This window comes from Dermacentor albipictus, unplaced genomic scaffold (assembly GCF_038994185.2).
Source record: "Dermacentor albipictus isolate Rhodes 1998 colony unplaced genomic scaffold, USDA_Dalb.pri_finalv2 scaffold_39, whole genome shotgun sequence".
Taxonomy (NCBI): Eukaryota; Metazoa; Arthropoda; class Arachnida; order Ixodida; family Ixodidae; genus Dermacentor; species Dermacentor albipictus.
Window position 1 is genome coordinate 424,243 of NW_027225593.1, and position 17,439 is coordinate 441,681.

General features: G+C 44.8%; 1 protein-coding gene across 1 annotated transcript; it reads left to right on the plus strand.

The window, feature by feature from the left end:
• The first annotated feature begins 360 nt into the window (after window positions 1-360).
• LOC135915913 (uncharacterized) lies at window positions 361-948 on the plus strand. Its single transcript, XM_070529971.1, has one exon. It carries the CDS (start codon window positions 361-363, stop codon window positions 946-948), a length of 588 nt encoding a protein of 195 aa, XP_070386072.1.
• Window positions 949-17,439: the final 16,491 nt, after the last annotated feature.

The window sequence follows — 17,439 nt, forward strand, 5'->3', positions numbered from 1 at the left end:
GCGCTGCGGCCCTTTATTTTCGTTTTCGTGTCACAAAAAGTTAAACAACATTAAAAACGATTAAAAGCACTATAATTTCCCTTATGTTTGTTTATACACTACAAAAAAATGTTTATACATTGCTATACATATATGTTTAGTTTTTAAGTTGTTGAGTGGCGAAACTGCGGCAACGTTCGCTCCACTCGATGCGGCTGCCGTTCTGGTGTGTGTGCACATGTTTCTCTTCAAAGTGCGACCACAGAGAAAGAAATTGTGCGCCTTGCGCTTCGACTGCATTCTGGCTCTACCTGTATGGGTGACAGAGAGACAGAAGCTCAAGATGACAAGACTGCTATGATAACCTATATGGGTGCGATCATGCAGCTTGATGCCGAGATTGAGGCCGCAAAAGCGGAAGCCGACGCCATCGAGGAAGAGCTGCTGATCGTCAACAATTTGATGATGACAATAGACTCGGTGACCGAACAAAGCGTCAACAGAGATAGATGGTCGTTCTCTCGCCGGACGAGGTGGTTTGAGGAGACTGTGCCATTGCTTGGTGAGAAGTTTTTCAAACGTGCATTCCGCGTAACGCCGGCGACTTTTCGCTACATCGTGGACGCCGTGAGACCGCTGCTCGAGCGTCAGAACACGAACATGCGTGAAGCCATCACGCTCGATAAACGTGTCGCGATTGGCTTGTACCGGTTGTGTTCTTCAGCTGAAGACCGTAGTGTCGCCGAATTGTTTGCTGTGGGACGCTCAACCGTAAACGTGGCCTACAGAGAGTTGTGCGAGGCTGTTATCCACACTATGGAGGCGGAGTGGATCAAGATGCCCACAGCTTCAAGCATGGCCGAGCACATTCGCGAGTTCACGGCCACGTTGGAATTCCCGCAAGCCATAGGAGCACTAGACGGGTGCCATTTCCCCGTTTCACCGCCCAGGGAGACCCACCGTCCATGAGAGACACCATTGTAAGGGAGGCATGTACCTAATATAAATACAGGTCCATTTTCTGCCTCCATCTGAATGCAACCTCTTCGGCTGTGAGAATCGAACATTTGACCTTGTGGTCTATAGGACTATAGGACCGACTATAGGAACTATAAAGGATGGTAAGTCGTACCTCTGATATGGTGTGCACTTTTATTACATCACCTACAGCTTCCAAGCTACGTCATATTTTTAGAGTACGGAGAATGGGTAAATACTACTAATCCGAATTAATGAGGTCTTTTTTTATACAGGTACAGCATCATCCTCCTCGCACTGGTCGACCACAAGTATAGGTTCCGGTACATCAATGTGGGTTCTCCTGGCCGCTGCCACGATGCATATGTGTACCACCGGTCAAGACTAGCAGACGCAGTCAATGGCCCCCTGTTCCGCCGATCACTAGCAACAATCAGTGGTACAGCTGTGCCACCCTTAATACTATGCGACCAAGCATTTCCACTCACTGTAAACCTGATCAAGCCATTCAGCCACAGGGCACAGTTAAGTGAAGAACAAAGGTTATTTAATTACAACCTTTCCAAAGCCCGACGGATTGTGGAAAATGCCTTTGGTAGGCTCAAGGCAAGATTTCGCTTTATCTTGAAAAGGATGGAGTGCAACATCGACAATGCCCGCCTTGTCATTCGTGCCTGCTGTGCTCTGAACAATGTGTGCGAACATTTTGGTGACACTGTGCTCCAACACTGGTTGGTCGAGGCTCAAAACAATGATGGCGGCCTCCATCAGCCTGACCACAGCACAGATGCTGAGGAAGGCACAGGCAGTGATGTGAGAGCAGCTCTTGTCAGGCACTTCCAGCAGAGCTGAGAATTTTATGCTGAAGCTTTGTGGACGTTCATGCTTTGGTAGGTCAGTGAGTCCACTGTCATCATCAAATACTTGTGCACCTAGCAGAAGTTAATTTCTACTAAGCGCACAAGTATTCTTCTGTACTCAAAAGAGCGATTTAGCACACATTGAAGAAAGTATTTTGTACAAAACCCACAAGATGGGTGAAGTTGGGAATGGAAAATGAGGCATCCATACAATTGCAGCAAATTCCTACAATGAAAACCCGTACACTCTTGACCAAACAGGTTTCCTTTGTAACAATCTGTTCCGATTGGGTGGATGCTGCATTTTCCATTTCCTACTTCATTACAGCAACTTTATTTGGAACTTCTTTCTAAATATTTTGACATGGAATTAAAAAACTTTTCTTGCATTTGCATGTGTCGCTCTCTTTGCTCGTACTCTCTCTGACGGCTCGCCACCAGCTGCTCCCTCAGCAGTTTGTGTTCAGCCAGTATCTGCTGCTTGAAGTCATCACCCGCCTTCCTCTTTGGACCCCGGCTTGTAGTAGCCACACTAGCAGGGGTGGCACTGTTGATGGCAGGGCTGGAGGAGGCTGAGCTGGAGGATGCCGGACTGGGAGAGGCTGGACTGCTGGAGGCCGGGCTGCACGTGGACGGGGAGTTCGGTCCTGGCCTGTCCAGAGGTCTGATGGGCGCACTCTCCTCCCATTGCAGCCTGTTCTCATTGTCAACAGCATTTTCGCCGCCGTTTATCATCTCCATGATGACCTGCACAATAATTTAATGTTACTTGCATCTTTGATAACTTCAGAATGTTTTGAAAGATGACATTCCGTCATGGGTCTCAACACTCTGACGCAATAATACGCACACCGATGCATACTCTATTGTAAGTGTTGTAGTTAAACAGAGAACGCCAACAAAATGGGAACGCACCTCGCCTCTCTTTTACGTTATTGCAATGACTGGGTGCCAGCAAACAGCTATTATTTTTATGCGCTTATACTATCCTGAGGACTCTACATGCATGGAAAAGTAGTACCTGCAACCAGCAGTATGAGCCACAATTTACGACAATGCAGCACTTTCATCCTACAAAAAAGTAGCATGTAATGGAACAATTTGTGCACATTCAGTTACGTCATCGAGCAAGTGAATGGCTCCACAGATTATTCTACACTTACTGGAGGCTTTTAAAAAATGCTATACCTCTTCAACAGTAACCTGGCTCTCTTGAGCCCTTGATGGGTCGTTGGCCGGGAGTGTCCCCAGAAAACTGTGTATTCTCCAGAAATGCGTCCAAGGTATGGCGCCAGCGCCAGTCTTTTGATTTTTCAGCCAAAACCTGAAATGTTATAAAAGAGAAGGTTTGGTTAACTATAAAGATGCATGTGCGGGCACAGATACAAAAATGTACTGATCAAATTCGCCTAACCGAGGTATCGATAAGTGGAACAGGAACACCAGAGAGTCTTATTACGTTTTATTCGAACGTAACCAAATTGTTTTTTTGAAATCCTCGTCACGTGACTATAATTTTCGCACAGTATGCTGCGGTGTAACTTTCCGCATCGGACCTCTGAAGTCACATTAGTCAATTACCTTGAGTTTAGACACTAACCAACTGCATCATGCACAAGCAATATTCTTGAAAAGTTATGCTCGTTCGAGGCCGAGTTTACGGCTCATTAAAAGTGTCATGGGGTGGCGGAACAAAAATTCCACGACAAATGAAATTTTGCAAAGATCCACCTGTTCATTTTTTTTTCTCAATAAACACCTTTCTCTCTCACGGCCAAGCCCCTGCAAACGGTTAATCGTAAGGTGATCGGACAAATTTATGAAAGCCACTTACCGATAAGTCTGCGCAAGATTTTCAATCTTGTGGTGAACTTGCAGCCGCGTTCTTTCATAGCCCACCTGCCGCAGGGCCTCGGCGATATCGTCGTAAACGCCGCTATTTCTTTTCTGACGGCGTAGGTCCATAAGGCGATCCTCCCACAAATCTATGAGGAGCTCCGTTTCGCGCTCTCCCCATAGCTGCCGCGCTTGCGATGGCGCAATTTTGTTTTTCTTCTGCGGCTGGGCGCGCTCCATTTCAAACTCACACACACACGCAAAAAAATTCACTCGCCCGAGAAAACACTTCTGTGAGGTGAGGAAAAAAAAAGTTATACACTACCTATTACGTTAATGATAAAAAAAACTGCAAGATAAACTAAACACGCGGAACAGGAAAAGGAAGCAAGAAAGTACGCAGACAAAAACACACAATGCAGATAGCAATATGGCGGCGATATGACGGTAGCTGGAGTAGAGGGAGAGTGTACTAGACAACATGGAGGAAGGAACACAAGCACGTCGCTGTTGTCGAGAGTATGTGCAGTTCGCACGTATCAAGTGGCAAAAAATACTTTATTGAATAATTAATAACACTCATATATAGTATATTTAGAGCATTTTGGTTTGATTTGTTCTTTTTAACCGTGAGTACGGGCACACTGTGAACGAGAGGGCACGTTAGCGCTATTTCCGTTTCCGTTTCTCAAAGGCCATCGAGATTTCGATAGAGTTGTAAGGTGCTCCGTTGACTCGATAGACTATTGACTCGGCGGCCTTCGAAACCGCCCGTGTAGCAGCTCGAACTTGACCTTTGAGTCAAATGACTATCGGTTGGAAGGCCTTCCAAACGCCCGTGTGACAGGGGTATTAGCCAGTCACACACGAGGAAGAACGCCGAGCCCGAGGCCCACTTGCGTAGGGGCTGGCGATGCGTAGCTCTGCACGGCGCACTTCTTTGTTACAGCTGTAACAAACTCGGGCGGAAAAAGGCTGCGTTAGGAGCGAAAGTAAACATGAAAAAAAGGAAATTATAAAACTTAAGTTATAATAAATTTCCAATACTTTCACCCGTTTGCGGAACGGTTCAAGAATGCTGCTCACTGCTTCAAAATCAAGGGGGCGACAAATCGAGTACCACGCTTTGGTATAAAAGTTACAAACTGGGATAAAGCGCCTCAGAAAGGCTGGATGGCGATTCGTTAGGAGGGTCTACCTTGGACAAAGGCGGCCTTCTCATCCTCGGCAGGTTAGATCAGGTTATTAAGGTGACGTCACGTGGGGTCGCTATCGGCTGTAGATCAAGAAACATAAAAAAGAAAAAAAAAGATATGTGGATCTCACACACTGTGGGAATAGATGTGAGCGAAGCTTGCTTTGCTGTTTGGTTTGACTGGCAATAATTTGTTGTGTTGTTGACGGAGATGTTCATTCAACCTTTTGTTCACTACGGGAGTCGTGAGTTGATGTCAAGCCATACCTTAGGTGCGACACTGCTGTTTGTTTGCGTAGGAAATCAAACGCACAGGAAAAAGTGTTTGTTTGAGGCGTTGTGGCGCGCCATACTTAATAACCTCTGAGAGGGTTGAGCCATGTCATTTCCTCGAATGGCACATCAAATCGTTTCACGAGTATAGAACTTTATTTGTATTATGGAGCTGCACGTGCCAAAACCGCAATCGGGTCATTAGGCACGCCGTAGTGGCGTATACTCTGGGTCAAGTTTAACACCGTGATGTTATTGAACGTGTTCCTTATTCTAAGTGCACATGAGCTTTTTTTTTATTTCCTCCGGGTCGAAAGCGCGGCTGGCGTGGTCAGGGTCACACCCGCGACCTCGAGCAATGGCCTAGCCGCATAGCTACCTCGTTGGGCACAGAAGTGCTGATTTGACCTGCAACCGCTTACGTAGTATCGCCTGCACCGTACAGTGCGCTTTAATGCGGCTCTGCTTTTGTACGGCCTCCTTAAGTTGTCCGCCTGAAAAATCTGGCATTTATACCGTGTTTATTTTTCAGAGATAGCAGAAAACCACGCTGCCGTAGGTTGAATTAAATTAATACCTTTTGCCAGCAAACACATTGGTGTCTATAGTAGTAGCGTTTCCTTGCCTTCTTCCGTCACCCTCTCCCTATCTGTCTCCCTTCCCCCTCTTGCATTGAAACAGCCAGTGAAGAGTTGGAAGGCCATTATTCACTTCTTTCGCGACTGTTGGTTCTACCCATTCTCTGACCTCGCTCCCCCCTCTTGTCTGCCATTATATCTGGCTTCCCTCTGGTCTTATCATGAGAAGCCAAAGAAGACACCAAGGGAAACATAGGGGAAATTACTCGTACTTACTAAGTGAATTGAAGAAATTATAAATTAATGCACATTAAAACGGATGAAAAAGCAACTTGCCGCAGGTGGGGAACGAACCAACGTCTTCGAGCATTGCACGCATAACGCAAATACATGGAATCGCTCCCAACCAGCGGCAACTATTTTTCATCCACTTTCACTGCCAATAATTTTCACTTCTTTGATTCAATTCGTAAGTACAAGTAATTTTCCATATGCTTGCCTTAATTTGTTTGTTGGCTTCTCGTGATGTGATTAATAAAAGTTGGGCCCCTCGTTTAACCCCTTTTCTTCTCGTTTCCTCTGGTCTTGCACGTTAAAAGAAAGGCAAGCTCTGCAGTTTCTGCAATGCTTTAGCCTATGGCAACAGATAATTACAGCTGCCAGAACACTAATGTATTGATGACGAGGGAGGTTCAGAAGGTATTGTGCACATGCGACAGGATGAAAGGCACAAACGAGCCACTTTCTCTCGTAGCTTTTCTCTCAGCCGTGCTTCTGTCACGCGTACACACGCTCCGAGCCATTCCCGGGTAGTTTATGACCTGCACGTTAATGGCCATAAATAATAAAGGAAACGAAATTACAAGTGCTTCATGAAAAAAAACTTCTAAGAGGGTCCCCGTGTGAATGGTCGTGGCGAAGATATGTAATTCCCTGTTATAATGATAAACTAGAACATTAGCGATAAAAAAGGGGGAAAAAAGTAAGAAAGTCGGGGATTTTAACTCGTGACCCTCGAATGTTGGCCTGGAAGTTGGCTCAGTCGGTTGGTCCGCCAGGCCTCAGGTTACCTTAAAGCGGCCTAGCTCCTGTGAGCCTCATACTTACGTGGAAAGAGGCTGACGTTGTCCGCGACGGTTGATTCCCAGTGGTTAAAGGCATACTTTCTTGGAAAAATGCCGGACCGTCGATCAGAGGAAACTCGAGCGCCTCTAGAGACTACAGGAAAAGTTTAAGCAGGTGCGAGGCGAGCGCCGCACGCTTAGAACCTTAGCGTGGGAAACTCCCCCGAGTAACATTCCCGAGGAATGCTCCTCGCACAAAATTATAAAATTATAATTCCTACCTAAATCACGAACAGCGTGCTGCATTCTATCTCTATGAATCAGGGTCATTTCATTTCCATCAACTTCTCACAACACATTCTGGCCAGCTCTCAGACCCTTCACAAAGTGCGAGGCAAAATTTGAGGTCAAAGACGCCAATGTAGAACACTGTTGCAGCTGCAGCGGTGACAACTGTGCTTTGAACCAATTCAATTCTGTAAATTCGCGAGTTTGAAATAAGGTGTGACGTTTCCTGCCTAAAAATTGTCTTCTCCTTTCTTATCGCCAAAAATATTTGTCTGTTTAGACGCATAATTTCAAAAGAAAACTCAACAGAACGCTTGTGCCATAGATGTTCCTGATACTAAAGAGCCCTATTTTTAGCTGTACCCATTGAATCTGCTCTGTTAACATTTCAAATGCATTGAGATTACATAGTTTTGACAGTTTTTTCTCCTTAGCGGCATCACGCTCTATTGGAGTCGGTATCATTATTTTTAACAGAACTCGCTTGCGAAATCATCCTGTATCTTATGATGGGACAGGGCACATATCGACATTTGATTGTGGACTATCTTCATTTAGGTTACGGATTTTGTGCATGTATTGACCCGCACAGGCCATTAAGTCCATCGATTTTTTTCATCACCTGGACGTGTATATCCAGGACTGCCATGACTTGGTGCTTGTTGGGGATTTTAACTGCGTATAAAATACGCGAGCAGATGTGCAAGGTCTGGGCTGGGGTCACCCTGATTTGAACGCACGGGAGTTGCGTCACCTCGACCAGCAATTTTCGTTGCTGGATACACATCTTCTTTTTCATGGTTCTTGGTCTGCCTGGACGTGGCGATGCGGCGTGTCGTCAAGCAGATTTGAGCGTACCTGTGTGCCAAGCACTTTAGGGCAATATGTCACCCGATCTGATGTGATAACTTCACCTTCATCCGCTGTTTATATATCGAATCACAGACCAGTTATGCTTGAAACTCGCTTCCCAACTTTCTCATCAGCAAAATCTTCGCGTATAGACATACACGTTCTACACACGTGCTCGCGAACTTGTTTGTCAAGTGTCTTGCAGTCCTCTATTTCTAGATCAGACCCAGAGTCATGGGACGCGCTCAAGATGCAGTGGCGTCTGCCTTCTTGAGCTGAAGGACGTGCACTCAGAGGACGTATGTCAGAAAACTTAGCGAATACTGCCACGAAGCTCCGTGTTGCCCTTCGGGTCCATCAACTGACTTCGTTGATGCGGTCATGGCAGCATGAGCTACGGAGCCATTTCCAAAGCCTCATTGCAGCGTCCTCTTTGTCAGCTGCTGCTTGGCGATGCAGACGTAACCCGTGTGCACACCCTGTAGTTCTGCGCTTTGCAAGAAACTCGCTTTTTATACAGGCGAATGCATTCGGTTCGGTGGCCCCAAGATCACTTTGTGTTACGTCGCCTCAAACGCGCGATTATTCGCTCATCGTAACGCATCTTGAAAACATGGCCAGTACGATTATGCAAATAGATCCTGGCTCTCGACGATTTCGTACAATGCTTAGTGCGCTGCCTCAGGTTCCGCCTGAGGTAGCTGACCGTCTTTGTGCTCCACCATCAGCCGCTGCCTTTAGGACTTTGAATACCCGTGTAGTTTCCGCGAGGTGGCATTGTGCTGATTCCTAAGCACGATCCATCATCATCAGTTCGTCCAGAGGAATGGAGGACAATCACGCTTTTTATCGTTGACTGCAAAATCTTCACAGCTGTTGTTACGCGGTGCTTGGGAAGCCTGATGCCTTCCTTAATAGAACGTCATCAGGCATGCTCAGTCGCTGAACGAGAGATGCTCACACCAGGGATTACATTCTTCACAAAGTTATTCCTCAGAATTTTGAGAATGGCAGCCCACAAACAAATGCCATGAAACAAAAAACGACAGCGCATGCATAATTTCTTTGAGACTTAAATTTTAGAAGTGCGAAACAATAACAGAGTTGAAACCCGGAAATGATGCTAATTTTGTTGACCCGGATTTGCACGACCTCCGGGATCGGCCCAGCAACGAGATTTGAAATATGCCCGATATGGAAATATGCTGTCCGCACAGAAAGACATTGGCTTTCCTTTTTATATATATTTTTTTCATATTGTTGTCACCTGTTACATGTAACCTTAGGCGACATTGAATTTCCCCCCAACGTAATACCTTCCAACGAAGGGCCTTTAGTTTATACGGAAATAAGCTTTTAAAAAATAAATAAAATGAGACTGTCCGATGGCAGGATTGAAACAGAGGTCATCTAACGCAACAGCTAGTTTTTTCATTGGTTTTTTTACGTTTACTGCAATTCGTACTGCAACTACAGCTAAGAACATAGCACTTCGTGTAATCATGGCCACCGTATTCATTGCTCGGCCCTCACGTCGAAACTGTGATTATTTTTTTCGAATTGCGAAAGTCACTCGTTCGCCTCAACAGTTCTCTGAAAAGATTGAAAACGAGAATTTAAAGGGACTGACAACCAATCTCTATGATAACCGTTGTTTTAGTGCAACGGGAACCTTACTGCACTGAGTGTCCAATCACGTAGTGGGAACGCCCACAACGCCGTGGCACATTTTTTAGTGAACAATATATATATATATATATATATATATATATATATATATATATATATATATATATATATATATATATATATAAATGTATATATATATAACAAGGGGCCCCAGTTTTGTTGATCATATCAGAAGCCAACAAACAAGGACACCACGAGCAAGGTAGCAGAAATTGCACACTTAATAATTTTAATGAATTTGAAAGTAATAGAAATGAAAGTCGATGAAGAACTGGCCGTAGCTGATATACCAACCAATGTGCTAGCACCACGCCTCCCATGCTCTTACTTATGGAGCTACTGCGGCGGCCCCGGTTTGGCATGCACTGTCTGCGGATTACTGCTAGGACTATTCCTGGGAGTGTTGGCCATCGCCACCACTCACGAACCTAGGCGTCGGATGTTGAACATTTTTTTTTTTGTCGCAGGCGTCACGAATCAGTGATCTATTTGGGTGACGGCAAACGATCAATCAACGCGCACAAGTTACATCAACGCATCAATGTTGCCGGATTCGAGACCCTCGTAATGTAATAAATGAGAAGAAAGGGAACCGAGGGGCTCGATTTTTATTAACTCTATCGTAAGAAACCAACAAAGAAAGGCACCAAGTACAACATAGGGTAAATCACTTGTACTTATTAACTCAAATAAAGAAATGATAAATAATGGACACGAAAGTGGATCAAGCGATACTCTTCAGCGATACCGGCGCCACGGTATCAAGCGATACCGTGGCGCCGTTTTGCCATCTACCATCCCGGGTATCTGCACATTGCTACAAAACTAACCCTGGGAGTGTTAAATTTCTGCGTTTCTAGTATACACAGCATGCACTGTATTCAATAAAAGACCACAAACAGTCTTTTTGCCATGACACGCTCATTTATTGCGATTTTTACTTACAGGCAACAAAAAACACAAATCTGTCGACAACGAACTTGCTCTCCAGTTTACTCACGTGCTACTGTGGCTATGACATTCTGCTGCTAACACAAGGTGAGTGGTGCCTGCGGTAACGAAAGCTGCCTTATACTGGCGAAATTACTAGAAATTGTCACTGCGCCTAGTCCTTCACTGCCCTCCACCCCCCATTTAAATGCTGTCGACATATACTGTGTCAATATGTCATCGTAATAGAGTTAGGCAATCTATATACATGGCTAATCCTAACATCACTTCTGTTTTCGGTCTGGGAAGCTAATTGTGTCTGTGTAATTCCACCACAGTAGCATCAATGCGAGGTTAGTGATCAGAACTATGCATACTGTGCTTTATTTAGTTCAAGAACGAAACGCCTTCTGACTGTCGATGTAGCATTACATACCGAGGTAATAAGTGCGATAATATAACTATATCTGACAGTTTATGTCGAGTGCGTGGTACTGTGTACTTGACCTTTCCCCCGTGTAAAAAGAAACTTAAATACAATGTTTTAAATTGGAATGAGAATTGGTTGAGGGAAATGAACAAAGCTCCGTCACGTTCAATTCAAATACGTTCGAGTTCTCTCTAGTCTCCCACATTCAATGCGTGTAGCAAACTTATCCCAGCTCTAAATGCTAGCTCGGGCTCCACTGCAGAAACATGTACGCATGGAAAATTTCTTACTTTCATCAGGCATAACGATTATAGTGCACAGTACAACACTGACAGTTGACACTTTTCGGAGAGAGTAATGCAAAAGTACAAGAATGGTCTCGACACTCGATCACATGGTTTTAATCACGCTGGAAGGCGCATGTCCTCCTTATTGCATGTTACTAATTACCGCAATAAAACCATGGAAATCACTTTGTAGAACACTAGCGCCTAATAAGTGCCTCCAATCACTGGCTCCGAAGTGCACAATGGAAATTCAAACAACAGCTGCACATAGTATCGGGAGAGATAGATATACATCTAAGCTTTGTTTCAGGACTGAAATCAGGGTCAATAAAGAAAGATGGGCACGCCCCTATAGTTGCAAAATTGGCACGTGTCAAAAAAACTCCAATCACCATTCATGTCACGTGAAGTATAAGATGAAAACGACCGAACGCCTCCTCCACTGCTTCAACGCCACCAGACAGTGAATCCACGCTGAAACACTTCCACATTAGCGATGGCAAACGGTGTTCAGTGGCTTCCTAATAGCTTCCTGGGTCGGCGATGTAACGAATGGGAAAAATCAAGAGGTGGCCAACCGAGCCCTACTAGTGGAAACGTAACAGCCCCTATTTATAGCCGTACTTCGACGCCAGCAGGAGGGGCCACCTTGGTTTATTCTCCCCTCGGGCTGCCAAACTCTGCTGCCGAAGAATGCAGGATGAAGCAGATATTGGTAAAATTTATTGATAAGCATTAACAACAAAACGAGGAAGCGATAATCATACAAATGTGTTAACACCCTTAGCCGTCTCAGTCTCACACTGCAGGTTGTGTAGAAAATAAAAGCGTTCGTTTATGCCTACCCATTCAAAATAAGAGGTCGTGATATTTCATCGCATTCTATCTTATGAAAGCTCTGTTTCAGTCACGAATGAAATATGTATTGCAGAAGTCTAATCTTTCAATCAATTGAACCTTGTATGTTCCCTTTGTGTCGCTGCGTCATGACAGTATTGACAGTAGTTGAAGCTTGGGCATTATAATTTGGGGTATCTCTTTTTTATAGGATACATAGAGCAAGAAAAAAAGTATGACCAACCACCAGCCAACCGTTTTCACTGCCATTTTATTTCTCTAACTTGTGGTAATTTGTGTGCACCGGAAATAATAGCGTTAAGAAAAGGAGACTGCCATTAGCCGGTCCATGTATGAAAAATAAATTAATTACGCCGCATAAAATGTTTGGTTATACCCTACACAGCTACTCACTGTGCGGACCTGTTTGGTAGCACAGCAGAGCACCGAGAGATAGATGTTTGCATCCCTTGTCCAATTTTCCGCACTATGACGTCATGATACACAGATCTCCCGATAAATGAAAGCAAGTGTAGTCTGTACACCAGCTAGTATTCAACATGTTCTAGGTTCGTTTAGCGGTAATGGGATGTTTTTATACAGTACATTCCGACGACATTACCTTAATGCAAAAGATTGCTAGATGAAATGACATGTCAGATTTACTTTATATATATATCTATACAAATAAACCATTGGTAAAAGCTACACGGAACCACAAGTGTCACAATCGTTTATTCTTGAAAAATTTTCCCTTAATTCTATTCCTCCTGATACTATTTTATTCTCACTAAACGAACTGACAAGGCCGGTATTACCGGGACAGCATGTTCACCTTTCAATTACTCTCTCGCCATTAGAGCTATCAATGAATAAGAAAGCCCAACAACCATCACTGACAACCAGTCTGGTTGTCAGTGATGTCACTCGTAGTTTGTTATTAGGTATGGAAAAAAAGTAAAGGTATAAAGAGGATGGTAATTTTTTATCCCCCATGTAACTGAAATGCTATCCAAGATGATATTGAATATTTACGATATATTCGCCTTCTGAGGTTGTGCGTTTCATACTATGAAAGGAATAATGTGGCACATAGAAAAATGAATCTAAGCTTTGCGATAGAGTCATAATAAGGCTAATAATGATCGTACCAGGAATAAGTAAGCTACATTCACGTTCGTCATTCTGAGTTAAACGAGCTATTCCTTCAAGCCCCGACCCCATGCAAACGGCGAAAAAAAAAGCCGATAAATTGTTTTCACTGAGCTGGACTGGCTCAACGTGACAGGATGTCCGCTATCTTCAGGAAACTTCGAATGTGAAGCCAGCAGTCGTGGCCAATGTCGGCGAGCTGAAGCCTCCTGGCACCGGGATGACTGAGGCACTGCACCGCCTCCTTGACGACGCCAGTCATTGTCATAAATTCGTCAATGCTGCTCCTGCGGACGCGAAGCAGTGCGCTGCGGATCATCTTCTTGGTTTCGGTCTTAGTGACGTCAGCACTTCCATCACCTTTTCGAGGAGACGTGGTTGGTCGCGCATCAGCTCGATGGCGCGGGCACCCTCGACGCCATTTTGATCGCCCAGCACGAAGTCTACAGCGTCCAAGACGGCGGATGAATTCTTCCTGGCCACTTCCTGCATGTACAGATGAGCCATGGTTGGTAAAGCCAGAGAAATGTAAGCTTGCGAAACTAAAACGTTCCTAGCACTCCTGTAGTGTACGCGAAAATGGAACTGAAGTGGACAGCGCGTGGAATCGATAAGGAAATTGAAGGTAGCCGTGCATATACTATAAAAACATGACGCGACGTCTCGATCGTAGCATCACTTGCTTCGTCGCAGAAATAAACTTGTACAATGCCGATACGAAGTCGATGCAAGCGCCATCTAGTGCAAATACAGGATTTCACATACTGCAAAGCAACATTACAGACGAACGTCATTGTGGGTGCAGAAACATCATCATCATCATCAGTCTATTTTTACGTCACCTGCTGGACGAAGGCCTCTCCCAGCGATCTCCAATCACCGCTGTGCGAGCTGATTCCAACTGCAGCTTGGAAATTTCCTGATCTCCTCACCGCACCAACGTACCTAAAATATTCGTTCAACAAGTTTTGGAATGTGTGCAGTTGACGGAAGCGTCCGACGTGATTGACGAGCGTGCTGCCACATCATGATGGCTGCAGTGCGTTACACATGCCTCCTTGGCATCTGCTGACATGATAGCCTGCTAATCTGAATAAACATTAAGCCGATACAACCCCGGTCAAAAGGAACGTAATTACAAAATACTTGTACGTAAGTACAAAATACTTTTCATGAATCGTGCCTGCAACGAACAGTTACTGCTCTTGCCTATCGTGCGTCCTCATTCTCTATCTCCTAATGTACATATATATATATATATATATATATATATATATATATATATATATATATATATATATATATTTATTTATGTATATATATATATATGTATCCGCGTAACGCAAAGAGATAACGAAGCCAAGGAAACCTTTGGAGAAATTAGCTGTAGTTGAAATGTAGAAAATAATCAAGAAAAAAGGAAATGAAAATGGAAGACATGGTAACTTTTTGCCGGGCAAACAACGTGAGCATTCCGCGTGCGTTGTGATACAGCCACGGTTATCGATCCGGCCACTAACTTGGGTATCCATATTTACAAGATCTAGGGCCGTAGTAGTGTTAGCCAGTACCCCTCATGGTTCCCGGATGTGTAACTTCCCCACTTTTTTTTTGCCCGATGGCGAGGAACTCTAATCTGGAAGCCTTGATGTCATTAGGTAGCGTGCGAAGGTTTATTAGTCACGTGCCTACTCACCTAAGATCACGTGTTACGTGACGCTGAACATGTTATTACATTCGAACTACCTTCACACACAGACTTTAGCATTCTCAGACTACCCTTGTCGAAGTAGTCTACGTTTATTTTAGTCAACTGTATGGCTTTCTAGAACATTACATTTGCAGTTATTATTCCAAAGGCTAATCGTAACCTTTTCTTTTGTTCGCGAACATTCAACGTTTTAGTATATAAATATACTTGAGGTAAGCTTGTTAAATCATGTTTTTCTATTTGTTTTGTGTAACAGAGACACAGTTTGTTTTTCCTTCGTTCGTTAGCAGAAAGTCTTAGGGCAACGTATGGTCACCCCAGCATGGCTTTCCCAATGACTTGCCAATTTTAGTCTCCTTCCATCGTTTTATTAATTCGGTTTTTGTATCAGCATGTAGGACGCCGGTGAAGGAATCGTCGCGCTCTTGAAATCTCTTCATGGTTTTAAGGCTCGGTGACTCGTTTCGTAGTTCCCGCCTGAGATTTTCAAGCAGGGTTTGGAGCCAACGTCTTTCGCTACTACTGATGCCAGGAGCGAAAAAACAGAGTGCGGCTCCACGAGATTTGCGTGTGACGTTTGACACTTAGACGTTCCTGTTGAGCAACGACGGTGCCGGGGCACATTCAGGTTGTTTTCCACCCACAACTTTAAATTTCGTCGGATGTCCTATAGTGGTTACGCACCTTTTGTGACGTTTATCATCATCATAGTCACGTGGGGCCACTTTCGTGACGCCGACGCTGTTTTCGCGAGCACGACAGCGAGGAAGATTGCGAAAAGGACACCGCCATCTTGTCAAGAACACATTGTTTTCCAGCGCCCAAGTAATGTAATCCTCGCGCACTGCAATGCTGCTCCTTCTCTCCTACGAAGCGCATGAGTATTTTGCACTCCCTTGGCAGTCAGCGTGGAGCGTTAAGCCTTGCACTAATTACCCAGTGTAGGTGATGCGCGATTTCTTACTGGTTAGCGCGTTCGACGCTCTGTACAATGTACATTGCTCCAGTGGGACGGAGTCCACATTCTAGTATGGGCGGCTGTAGATATACGTAATTTTTTCTTTCTTCGCACTTAGGTAAATGTTGGAGCTGGGGATTACGAGGTTACTTGACGTCGAAAGAAAAAAAATACTCTTTCTGCCAGACCCTGCTTTGAGCACTTAACCACTCTCGCGCAGTAACGTATTCTTGTGGTTCGGTCAAGCTTGACTCGCACTCCTCGAACAAGCCTCTTTACGCGAAGGTAAGGCGAAAAGCAAATGCAATATTATGAAATGTCGGAGCGAATATCTTACATGTGGGAGACTTAACGATGCACTTCATTAGTTCAAAAGGTGCAGGCAAAGAAACACACAGTGTGCACGCAGTCTATGGGTCAATGACCAAGCGAATCTGACAGTCCGATTAATCGGTACCAAGATTAATTCCGCAAGTCCCACGGAGTCTCCAACACTGGCGATTTCATAATTGAGCAAACATGTGAATCATGGATAATACGTACATTTCTCTCGGCATACTTTAAGCCTCTAGCATCCTTGCGACGCCTTTTATGACAGTATTTACCTTTGTAAATTTGTAAGTACTCACAGTCTTCAAAGCAATATTATCAGTCTCTGTACATATGCCCAGACCATGGAGAATGGTGGCGTTTAGGACGCAATATGTTAAAGGGCTCCTGAAGCGGTTCGGACAAATTTTGTAGACGCGTAGGGTACAGCCTAAGTAGAACATTCGCACCACAATTTAGGTGAAGCGTTACTTATTAATGGAGCTACAAGCGATTACAAGTTACCCTCCTCCCTAGCCATGCTTTTTCCTCCTCAACTCGTTCGCCGAACTATGGTGGCTAAGCTCCGCCTGCACTGGACCTGCGTCACGATGGGACATCACATCGTCCACTTCCAGTTGTTTTGGAGCCCCCTTCACTTGCGCGAAACCACTCCGCTAGCCGCTTGGCCGTCGACCCCAAGCGAGAGCTGTCGAAGCAGCGTGTGTTGCAAGCCTTCTGCCGTTGCGCCGAACGTGTCTGGTATACTGGTAATCACGCACTACCTGAATATTTCGACGGAATGGTGGAGGGATAAACTCAAGCTGATGAAGGAACTTTAGCGTGAGCTAGCGTACGTGAGCTGGTCAAGTTGAAGACAATTGACGCAATTAGTGAAATCTGAATCTATGAAATTATACAGGTGGCGTGCCGTGAATGCAAGGTGCGACTAAAAGGAAGTGCTTCGCGGGCTGGAGCGTATCACTTCACATTCATTCTTGACCAAGGTGGACTGAGCTACCCGCGGCCTGAAGTCGTCTGGTTATGCAAGCTGCTGTGTACTTTCGTCGAATTAGCTCTGCAGTCTGCTGAAGTTTATCGCTGTGGGAAACTGTGCCAGCTCCTCTCATGTGCTGTTCTCCCACACCTCATGGTTTGCCCGCTCATGTGGTGCGCAAAGTGTACGGACCAGTATCACTGTCGAGAGCTTTGCGAGATATTTCTAAAAAAGTT

Coding starts and splice junctions, on each gene's coding strand:
- LOC135915913 (XM_070529971.1), top strand. CDS start 361: ATGCAGCTTGATGCCGAGATTGAGGCCGCAAAAGCGGAAGCCGACGCC.